General features: G+C 37.8%; 2 protein-coding genes across 2 annotated transcripts; one reads left to right on the top strand and one right to left on the bottom strand.

Annotated features, from left to right (window-relative positions):
* Positions 1-63: 63 nt before the first annotated feature.
* AXS2 (UDP-D-apiose/UDP-D-xylose synthase 2) lies at positions 64-3,090 on the top strand. The gene is made up of 9 exons (NM_100694.5): positions 64-574; positions 722-814; positions 939-1,046; positions 1,512-1,626; positions 1,708-1,841; positions 1,931-2,032; positions 2,129-2,221; positions 2,315-2,450; positions 2,537-3,090. Exons 1-9 carry the CDS (start codon positions 299-301, stop codon positions 2,647-2,649), a joined length of 1,170 nt encoding a protein of 389 aa, NP_563807.1. The 5' UTR covers positions 64-298; the 3' UTR covers positions 2,650-3,090.
* Positions 3,091-3,459: 369 nt separating this feature from the next.
* Positions 3,460-9,488, bottom strand: VPS41 (vacuolar protein sorting 41). Its single transcript, NM_100693.4, has 19 exons — positions 8,987-9,488; positions 8,475-8,747; positions 8,217-8,396; positions 7,863-8,120; positions 7,628-7,760; positions 7,449-7,539; positions 7,250-7,352; positions 6,786-6,889; positions 6,607-6,700; positions 6,280-6,435; positions 6,138-6,200; positions 5,965-6,030; positions 5,416-5,643; positions 5,247-5,324; positions 5,039-5,158; positions 4,830-4,910; positions 4,631-4,716; positions 4,331-4,412; positions 3,460-4,242 (listed from the first exon to the last, which is right to left on the bottom strand). Exons 1-19 carry the CDS (start codon positions 9,254-9,256, stop codon positions 3,766-3,768), a joined length of 2,943 nt encoding a protein of 980 aa, NP_172297.2. The 5' UTR covers positions 9,257-9,488; the 3' UTR covers positions 3,460-3,765.
* Between the last annotated feature and the right edge of the window lie 1,873 nt (positions 9,489-11,361).

Raw genomic sequence — 11,361 nt, 5'->3', positions numbered from 1 at the left:
AAACTATATACTGTAGTTGTAATCTACTAGTTTTAAAATAGATTTCACGTGAACAATCAGCAGATTCATAATAATTGACTTAAGAGAGAATATGACACGTAACGAAAACATTAATTTCACGTGGTGGGAGTAATGTGCAAGGCTGTGAGAGTGTAGGGAACATTATTATACGCCTTTAAATATCCATCTCTCATTTCTTTCTTTCTTTTCTCCCATTCTCACAAATCTCTCTTCCACCCATTGTTATCTCTGTAGAAGCGTGAGAGAGATCACGCGTGTTCACCGACACAATCAAAATATGGCGAACGGAGCCGATAGATTGGATCTGGACGGTAAACCGATTAAGCCGATGACGATATGCATGATCGGTGCCGGAGGTTTCATTGGCTCTCATCTCTGTGAGAAGCTTATGACGGAGACTCCTCACAAGGTTCTTGCGCTTGATGTTTACAATGATAAGATCAAGCACTTGCTTGAGCCTGATACCGTTCAATGGGCTGGTCGGATCCAGTTTCATCGTATCAACATTAAGCATGATTCTAGACTTGAAGGACTGATCAAGATGGCAGATCTGGTATTTGTTCTTCGTTTCTTCTTAGTAAATCGTTAATGTGAAAATGTTGAATGTGAAGACTCAGATCTGATTCGTTATGTGAAATCGAATTTCGAATTGTGGATGTCTTGTTTAATTAATCTGTTGTTGTTGTTTTGGATTTTGCAGACGATAAATCTAGCTGCGATCTGTACTCCAGCAGATTACAATACGCGTCCTCTTGACACTATCTACAGCAATTTCATTGATGCTCTCCCAGTGGTATGTATTTTATGCTTTTGCAGTTTGTTTGGTTTAGTGGAGCAATTTTGTAAGTTTGAGGAATATTTTTATGTGATACGGATTTTAGTTGTGACATTGAGTGGTCATTGGTTTTGGTATGTAGGTTAAATACTGCTCAGAGAACAACAAGCGTCTGATTCACTTTTCCACTTGTGAAGTGTATGGAAAAACTATAGGAAGCTTTCTTCCAAAGGATCATCCTCTGCGTCAGGTCAGTATTTTTCTCCCTTTTTCACTCTGATCATTTCATTTGTCTTATGCATCACTTTTTGCTGATTGTCGTTATCAAGAGGATCAGGAAACTATGTTAATTATGTACATTGGCACACTCACTTAAGATTGATACGGAAATTTATATACTAATGCAGTTATTGTTGTTATATGAAGTCTTGTTTACTGATCTAAAGAGTAACGTAAACTTGTTATAATAAGCCTATCACTATCCACTTTAATAGTGTTTGTAATATCGAGAAAATGTAGTTTGTTTTCCTGCAATTACCTGAGTATGGCTTTGAGCCCTAACTACTGCATGAGAGTCTTTTGTTTTACTTTTTGCCTTACTTTCTTATGTCAAGTAGATATTCGTTCGTGTCACGTGGTTCTTATTACTACTTTTGTCTCTGTGTTTTGTTATTATTTCACTACTCACCAATGATGCTCGTCTTGTTTACTACAGGATCCTGAATTTTATGTACTCAAAGAAGATATATCCCCTTGCATCTTTGGTTCAATTGAGAAGCAGAGGTGGTCATATGCTTGTGCAAAGCAACTTATTGAGAGACTTGTTTACGGTATGTAGTTTTCTTACACGAAAGAAATTTTTTGTTTCTAGACACAAAAAAGTTTCTCACGTCACTTTTTTCTGGTTGCAGCTGAGGGTGCTGAGAATGGACTCGAGTTCACCATTGTAAGACCATTCAACTGGATTGGACCTAGGATGGATTTCATCCCTGGCATTGATGGTCCTAGCGAGGGTGTCCCACGGGTTCTAGCGTGCTTTAGTAACGTAAGTATACAGGCTTAGTCCAATGACCTGAGTTCTTCTCATGGCTGCAGCTTAACTTTTTTGTTTAACTTTTTGGTGGGTATTTTCAGAATCTTCTGCGACGGGAGCCTCTCAAGCTTGTGGATGGTGGAGAATCACAGAGAACCTTCATCTACATCAAAGATGCTATCGAAGCTGTCCTTTTGATGATCGTGAGTTTCATTCATTGCTTATCCCTGGTGATATATCGTTTGTTTTTATATTATTAAAGAAGTTGCATCTGAATTGCTTGCGGAATTCTTTACCAGGAAAATCCAGAGAGAGCCAATGGGCATATCTTCAATGTAGGCAACCCAAACAATGAAGTGACAGTGAGACAACTTGCTGAAATGATGACTGAGGTGAGAAAAATTGGTCATAGATAAGAATCTGAGTGATTTTCGATAAAACTATTATAGCACACGCTCAAATGTTGCAAAACAAAAAATGGACAGGTCTACGCCAAAGTGAGTGGAGAGACAGCTATCGAGAGTCCAACGATCGACGTGAGCTCCAAAGAGTTTTATGGAGAAGGTTATGATGACAGCGACAAGAGAATCCCAGACATGACCATCATCAACCGTCAACTTGGTAACTTCCTCTTTTCTTGTCTGATTAGTCTTTTCTAACAGTCACAATGTTTTTCTAATAAATACTCTGGTGTGGACAATAATTAGGATGGAACCCGAAGACGTCGCTTTGGGACTTGCTTGAATCGACCTTAACATACCAGCACACGACTTATGCGGAAGCCATTAAGAAGGCCACTTCAAAACCAGTCGCATCTTAGAGGTCGTCTCTCTTTACAAACACCTCAAATCATGTGGTGGCTACGATTCCATTCTTTCTTTTTAAAAAAAAAATTCTCCCAACAGAAACCTTCTCTTCCCTTATTTTAGGCCATTCTAAACAAATGATATATCATGGTGGTTGATTCTAGTTTACGTTTTCCTTGTTATATAGTATTACTGTTAATGTTTTTGAATTCCTTTGTTTTGAAGCTTTATATCTTGTATTTGTCCGAAACTAAAAAGGGAATGGTTTGTGCAAACTATAACATTGGGGCTTTCTTTATATGTTACATATCTTTGGCGGATTCCACACTTCACTTCTATATCTGCCTGGTTGTAATAAACGAGTTAGTTTGGCTTTTGCTCGTGTTGCTGTGTTATGTGAATATATACCTTAATTAGAAATGCCTAAGGTCTGTCTTTTTTTTTTGCCGTCTAAACATTTTTATTAGAAACATAGAATAAAATAGTACTACAAAAACAGAGCATTACAGCTCAAGAAGAAAAACAGAGCATAGGTGCTCATACACTTATAGAAAATTATTTACAAAATTTGTTTCCCAATCTATATTTCAGAAAAAAAACGTACTCATAGGAAACGGTGAATTAGCTATCATGTATTTAAAAAAAAAAAAAAAAGATGACAAGATCGCCGACCAAAACAAAAATAAGATCATAAGATCAAAGAACAAGAGAGCTGTCACATATATTTTACTCTCTGCTAAACGACAAACAACAAGAAGCAGTACACTGAAAATGGAATTATCGGAAATGACGATTTTTTTGTAGATCGAGGACAGAGGAGCCAAAAAAAAAAATGTAAATGTTTCAGGTATGGGCTTAGAAACTAAGCGTAAAGAGAAGGAAGAGAAACAAACTTGGCCTTTGTAAAAAACTCAAAGTCAATTCAATCGTAACACTTGGCCACTCATCGGGAAATAATACAAAGGCACAAATTCTGGCACACATGTTTTCTCCATCTCTCGCCTTTCTCTTTTTGCTATATTTTAGAGAACTACAGAACAAACAATGAACATTTTCTTCTTTAAAAAAAAATATATATATGTTCGAAGCACACCAAAAATACTTCACAAACACATGCACAAAAGGGGTCGCTACCGAGCGGACGCAGCGGCGGCAGTAGTACATAATATGCACCGTAAACGCGACCGCCCAGGTCTGTCTCCATCACCATCCTCATCTTCTTCCTCATCCTCTTCCTCCTCATCCACACCGTTATCGTAGCTATATTCATACCCCGAAGAACCTTTGGTTGTCTTGTGATTGTTGTTACTGAAGGCTGCATCCATGAGGCACGTCTCGTGGTAAGCATGGCAGCAGAAGAAGACCACTACAGTGTCCCCTCTTATCGAGACCGGGTCGAAGCACATACAACACCGTGTGTCCCCCCGTGTCTTCGACTTCACTTCTGTCATCTTTATGCTCAAAGATTTATCTACTACCATTCTCTGCGAGAATGATGAGCGATTATTGTCTTCTCTCTTCGCACGGGAATCGTCGTCTTCATGGCTCAGGCAGACCCCACGCCTAGCCTCGTTGAAGCATTTGACCAGAAGATTAACAATATCCGTCTGTACAACAACCCCCACACGTCAAATTCCCTGGAGTCTGTTCCAGATATATATGATTAGAGGGACATTGGTGACATTAAATTTGTACCTTGAGAATGTCATTGCAACCGTGTCTAAGAGATGTCTCAGTTCTGTAATCTGTTACGATTTTGACCAATCGATCCCTTAATCTGAAAGCAGAAGAAACAATGAGGAGAACATTATTTTGATGAAAAGTGTTCAGGAAGCATATGATTCTGCCAATGCTCTGTGTGCGAACTTAGCTTTGGGTAAACCAACAGGTTTGGCATCACATAGATGAGGGTCGATGTTTATTTAAGTAAGAACACGTGATTGAACCAACTCATGAATAGAGTAACAGCAATGAGGGGTAATAGTTAAAACTAACCGAGGTATTTCCAAGCCATTTGGGACCATATTTACAATGTAAAGAGGGTCGAGGTTGCCAACTGTGTGCTCCAACAGCAAGCCCACCTAAAATTGGTGGAAAAGAACAGAAGATTAAGGAAACAGTACTACATGGACACAAGTTTCCCAGAATCAAGACTGGTTTGTGTTGTGATTTGCATCACAAATACAGCTTTTACCATCTCAGGCTTGTTTAGACATTGTTTAATCAGCTCTTCCCATAGATCATCATCGTGCTGCATGGACACAAATTCCACAGCCTGCAGAATATCAATCAAAGTCAACCACCATAGCTTGTTTTATTAATTACCAGTCAGAAAGACATCAATTAGAGTGTACAAGGGGTTGCGGAAAAAAGAGCAGTTACTGAACACACAGTAACAATCACCTCTTCTATATCTCCCAGTTTATTTATGATGACTGCAAGAGCTTGTTTTGCATTTCCCATCCTTCCCAGGACAAACACTTGCTCTCTTAAAAAATCTTTCTTGACACAAAGTTCATATGCCTGAGATATTGCAATAGATCAAGTTCACAAAGACATAACCCAGAGATAGTTCATTTCAGTAAGCTGGGTTGCTTGTAATGTTAAGTACCTTTTCTAACTTGTAATGTTGACTGCTACGTAGGAACGGAAGCAGCATCTTAGTATCGTATTCTGCATAGAGTTCTACCTACAATATGTAATCATTTTAAGAAAATATTTAAGCAAAAGAGAAAGAGAATGGAAAAATTCATTCCATATATCAAGTTAACTACACATACCTGCATATCATGAAAATCCTTCCCGGTATCATGACTAACTTCAAATAATGCATGCAGATATAAGTACAAGTAATATCTTGAATCACATTTTTTGCCAGCTTTCAGAACTTGTGGATTTTTGCCAGCCTTCAGAAGTTGTGGAACAACTTCAGATGGAGGAATCAAATCCCTATTTTGGATAAATAAGACAGTGGCACGCTTGCAATCAAGCAACATTAACTGGACCACCTACACAATTAGATAAGGAAAACAAAGTTCACCGGTCTGTATTGCAGAATTCTGAGGCCATAACAAAATAGCAGTAGATATGCCTAAATCCCAAGATAATACTACTCACAAGACCATCCCATAACTTTAAATTGGAATCAGCTGTGGATCTCCAGATTTGTTTGAATTATGTATTACACAGAAGTTGTACCTATATCTAAGAAAAAATTCATGAACCCCTAAGATGCTAACATTAATGATGATGATTAAATTGTGGATCGTCCAGGAAAAGCCTACATAATGTTAGAAGTCTCAAACTGTGAAAAAAAAAATCTGGTATACCTTTCCGCGAATCGCCTCATGCAAGCTGTATTTCTCAATGAAGTCAAACACTTCTGGTTTGAGAAGCTGGAGATAAAAAAGGAAAAGGAAATTTTAGGTGACTATCAACGGAAGGAGGCCTGAATACGATCTGGGAAGATAATTTTACAAATACTTTCTTAGTACATACGTACATCAGCATATAGGGAGAAGGCCTTCTGATACTGTCCATCAATTACATACAGCTCTGCCAGCGCCTGATACATGAAATAATAAAACAACTCTGAATCCGTAAATGTTAATAAACCTCAGCTTAACATGACAGACAATGCTGACCTCTTTGAGGGCATCTGTCATTGAAGATGTGTTCAGTTGAGGCTCTATTGCTGAGATAACAGTCAAAGCAGAATATACAGAACGTGGCCAAGATTTAACCGCTGACAAAAGCTCCTTGTGGTATGAGGGATTGGTTGCTAGTGCAACTAGAGCAACCTGCATCGTAAAGAAATAAACTTCAAGATAAATCTTATGCCTCCACTGTTTCAAACAAATGTTTGCGTTTACAAGAAAAGTTTTTTTTTTTACTTATCTATTTTAAAATTTCTATGAAATAAAATATTTTCATTTAAGCCTATCTGTAGAAAGTTGTTGATATATACAAACCTCATACACAGTATCCTTAAGCCTTGGGTTATCCGTAGGCATATATGGGACAAGAACAGGCAGCTGGCGTAGTTGAGCAAAATGGAAAACCCACCTGAAAAGAGACACATGATGTTAGATAAAGTACAAAACAACCAAAACAAACACTTTGCAAAGAAGAGATACAAATTTGTTCAAACCTCTCCCAGGCTGAAGCAGATCCTCGTAACAATTTGGGGCATAAAGATGCCGCTTCAGCATATTTTCTTTCCACAATCAAATGATCAAGATACCCAGCTCCCACCTAGATAACTCGTTTGTGTTAGAATTGAAAATCGTTTATACAATAAAGAAAAGAGAACTTAACAGTTGGTTTCTCGAACAAGATTTTCCAGGCTTATGAAACATCTGAACAGAGAATCCTTTGGTATAACGAAAAGGGTAATTCTTTTTTTTCTTTTTTGAAAAGGGTAATTCCAAACTAAAGTGTGTTTTTTGAATGTCGAGATCATGAAATATTGCATATAGAAAAATAAAAAATATGACGGAAAAAAACACTTTCCTATGCATTCATCCAATTTTAGTAGAGAACAGTAAAGAGCGAAAGAATGAACCATAATGCGAAGACAAATAAAAGGTTCAACGCCTATTTTCGAAAAAGTACCTTATCAATTAGTTCGGTTCGTCCTTCACTAGCCTCAACAGCTGCTAGGGCTTTCTCGTGGAATCCATGTTGCAAAAGCCAGTTTATGTGATCTTCAGCATCCCTAACAAGTAAAAAACAGAATAAGTTAGCGACCGCAAGGTTCATTTACAAAGCAATAGAATAACATGGACAAGAAATAGTGACCACAAAAATCTACCTGGGTTTGGCAATCACAACATCCTTTGGCGAAACAATATAGTACAGTGGTTCATCACCAGCTGCCCACTGTCCCCCAGCGTAGCTACTACCTACACTCACATCAATTTTCCGAGTAAGTATTCAAACATATGCTTTCCTTCCCCTAGAAAACAAACTACTTTCCAACAAATCTCTGACCTGGGAAAGGAGCATGAGCAAGGGAATAGTCTTTCGCCTTGTAATGCTCAAAGCCGTGTACAGGAAGAGCATCCATTGTGAGTTCATCATTGTTCCATGATACAATGCGTATTTCAGGCCTCTGGGCATTTCCCTGGATTACTTAAAATCAGACTCAACCACTTCCCAAAAGACATGCCAAAATTTATGTCCCTATATCTCATACCCAACACCAAAACCACCACAAAGAGAGTACCTGACGCGATAGAGTAGTGGTGCTGCTAAATTCCTTCTCACCATCTCCTTCAATGGGTATATAAGCAAGAATAACCAGAGAATCACCAAAGGGAGCAATCCCTGAAATGTAATAGCTGGTTTGGAAAGATGCCACAATATCTACTTGGGTTAGACTAGACATCTGAATCTGCCTAAAAGTTCCAGTTTGTTGCTGGTCTGATTTAATCGACGCAATTTTAACTGATGTTCCCCAACCAATCACAAGGAGAGTGTCATCCTGGAAACAATAAAAAATAACCCTTCAAATCAACGCTGTTACATATGAATTCACAATCAAAGAAGTAATCTGACAAAATGAGTTATTTATACGAACCTGCCAAACCAAGTGGGGTAGTAAAGCCTCAGGCCTGGGGCTTCCTCGCGGTTTTTCAATAAATGTAACACGCTGATCTTTGGCTGTATCATAAACTTTAACACCAACATCATTAGCCCAGGCGATGAGACTTCCTCTCCACTTCACAGAATGAATTGGACCTTCCCCAGAATGCAGCACCTACAAAACTAGCCTCTTATCAAATTCACGGTGAGTAGATTCTATTCCAAAACGTAATCTACCCACATTCTCACAAACCTGATCTTTATTACCGAACCACTTCTTGGAGTTCATATACAAGTGACCAGCCAAGCCACCAGCTACAAATCTCTTAGATTGCTTTTTCGTATAATCTGGATCCAAGGAAATGGCCTTCATGGGGCGATGATAATCAAATTTCATCTTCTCATCATCAGTGAAAAGGCTGTTTATAACAACAGACCCATCGTCTGAACAGCTTCCGATATACTCTCCCTCAGTGTCAAAGTTGATGTCATTAACCGGAGCAGTGTGGGCACGAAATTCTTTAACCTGAACAAAGCATCATAAACAAAACAAAAAAAATTGAACTTTGACAAAACTATAGCTAAAGCAAACTAACTAAACTGTTCCACCACCAACCAATAAAGCCTAACATCTATCGACCTCAGGTCATCATCATTAGAGGAGTATCACCAAAACACTAAAACTCCTAAAATGTTGAAATTGACACTAAAACTTGTACAATGTTGAAATAGACCCGAAATTCCAAAAATCAATGGAAAACTTGCCTGATTCCCCAATAAATCGAGGATACGCACGGTACCGTCGTGCGTACCAAGCGCGATCATCCTCGCAGCAACAGCGATGCAGGAAGCAGCATCGTTAGATAGCAACGCAGGAACGTTGCCACCCATCCTCTGATATTTGAGACGTGGCTCCTCCTCAGCCTCATCTCCGTTCTCTTCTTCTTCTTCTTCTTCTTCCTCCTCCTCGTCCTCTTCTTCTTCCTCTCTTTCGTCATCTCCGTCCACGCCGTTTTCAGGCGGAACCGCAGCCATTACCACCGTGCAATTGCAGTAAACCCCTCCTCCGCAATAGCTCCGATCAGATCAATCAGACTTCAACAGAGAATAACAGATCTGCCTCTTCCTTTCTGAATTCAATCTTCTTCTCCGTTCAAAATTTTGATTCTGGTTTTGGTAAAAATTAAATTAAAATTATTGGTGATGACAGCAGAGAAAATAAATAAATGGAAATTTAATTAATGATTTGGAAGGCGACAAAGAAAAAGGTGCCACGTGTGCGATTGTTACATTAATCTCCTTTACCTGACCCTTTTCTGTTTAGATAGAGACGTGGTGTAGTCGCAGCAACATGAAACTCTCCGAATTTTCACTAGTCTAGAGTTTTTTTTCTATAAAAGGTTGTTAGAAAATAATTAAAGAAGCACAAACAAACCTAAAAGTCCCAATCATTATCTTTATTTTTCATTGAACTTGAAGCTTTTTTTCTTTTACTTACAAACGGTCTAATTAGAGATTTATTAGATTCTTTGAGACAGAGTTACCACGACTTTTGGTTCAAACACAGAGAGAAAAACCTAAGTTTTCTGGCGCGATCAGACCCCAACATCAACTCCTTCGGCATCTTTGTTTAGAAACGGATTCATATAATACTCAATCACTCATAGAGATAATGAGTCTAATAAACAAACAAACGAAGTAGATCTCTATGAGTGCATGATTGATCTAAGATCGATCAAGAATATGTTTGGACAGAGATCTATCCCTAACTACTGGTTTTCACCATTTGTTCTTATGTATATACACAACTAGTTTCACACATACACCTTACGAGTTTTAGTTTTGTTATGTGTGTTATATGTAGTCGTACAAGAAGACGAAACATATTTTAGCCTGAAATTTCAACCCATTAACTGAGTCTCTAGGTTTTATTTTTTCCATTCTCATTACAACTTTCCTCTTTACTAAATGGGGTTATATGTCTCTATCTTCTTAGTTATAAGATTGTCATTTTCTTCACTATTTTACTGTTGCCTTCATTTTCCTCTTAAGCGTAGACTTTGTATACATAAATATGGCCATGTTTTTTTTTTCACTTTTGCTAGTAGTGTCACTGTTCTTTAGCCTTTTCTGGAATCCTAACCAAATTGCATTGTATATCTTACACCTTCTAACCATTTGCAACATAATTAATAACGTTTTATTTTAGTAGGTATCAAAAGTATGACTTTAAAGCCATTAATTGTTTAACAAATGTTAACTACAACAGTTTTGAATTTGACTATAAGAATACATTCTCAAAGAGCATGATCAGCACGAATCCAATGAGTTAAAAAAGAGAATCGAGTTTTGATAGGCCAAAAAGAATGTACAGTCATGGCCCCTACATCTCCCTGATGACCAATAACAACCTAAAAGGACAACATATTTCTCTTAAAAGTTTGACAATCCGTAGGAATAAAGCGCAAACGAAGTTGGAAATATATATATGCATCATCAGAAGAGTCTTCATATATTAGATCAATGTAAAATAAGATTTTCTTTCTACCATCTCAGACTGTTTTCAATACGGCCTTCCAACTACTACTGTCTTGAACATCTATAGAAACGATACTCTAGTGACCAAATATCTTCACATGCAACAAATTCTTAAGAAAAAAAAAAGAGGATGATGAGCTATAAGAGAAATTTTGCATCACACTGTTAAGATTTAATGCTTATTACGTACGTTCAATGGCAGCGACGGGACGTCTTTCATTGACATAAACGACCATTCGATGCAAACACTAAATGCCAACATAACCATATACTTACTTCAATGGGGGGACAAACTTAAAATACAGGTTTCAGTTTGATTATTCAAATTGTGGACTTATATAGAGCACAGAGTAATTAAAATGTTAAACCTATCAAACATCATTTAGCCTTGTAAGTTGTAAGTAATTTTGTTCATGGAGAAAAGACTACAGTAACATGAGCAATTCTCGAACACAAATCAGTGGAGGATGACATGGCGGTATCTGATTGGTTTATATAGTAGGCTGCGAAGGAGCGAATAATTCCAAAGGGGCGAGTCGGAAAGTGGACATCAATTATGAAATGAAAATATTATTTTTAAGTTGATGAAATGGTATCCTATG

The sequence above is a fragment of the Arabidopsis thaliana genome (assembly GCF_000001735.4).
Source record: "Arabidopsis thaliana chromosome 1 sequence".
Taxonomy (NCBI): Eukaryota; Viridiplantae; Streptophyta; class Magnoliopsida; order Brassicales; family Brassicaceae; genus Arabidopsis; species Arabidopsis thaliana.
The sequence above is the reverse complement of the archived record's forward strand: the minus strand, read 5'-3'. Positions and strand labels throughout refer to the sequence as shown.

Coding starts and splice junctions, on each gene's coding strand:
- AXS2 (NM_100694.5), top strand. CDS start 299: ATGGCGAACGGAGCCGATAGATTGGATCTGGACGGTAAACCGATTAAG. Junction 1,627..1,707: donor TATTGAGAGACTTGTTTACG/GTATGTAGTTTT, acceptor TTCTGGTTGCAG/CTGAGGGTGCTGAGAATGGA. Junction 1,842..1,930: donor TTCTAGCGTGCTTTAGTAAC/GTAAGTATACAG, acceptor GGGTATTTTCAG/AATCTTCTGCGACGGGAGCC.
- VPS41 (NM_100693.4), bottom strand. CDS start 9,256: ATGGCTGCGGTTCCGCCTGAAAACGGCGTGGACGGAGATGACGAAAGA. Junction 5,644..5,964: donor ATGAGGCGATTCGCGGAAAG/GTATACCAGATT, acceptor CTAATTGTGTAG/GTGGTCCAGTTAATGTTGCT. Junction 4,717..4,829: donor GTCTAAACAAGCCTGAGATG/GTAAAAGCTGTA, acceptor CACCAATTTTAG/GTGGGCTTGCTGTTGGAGCA.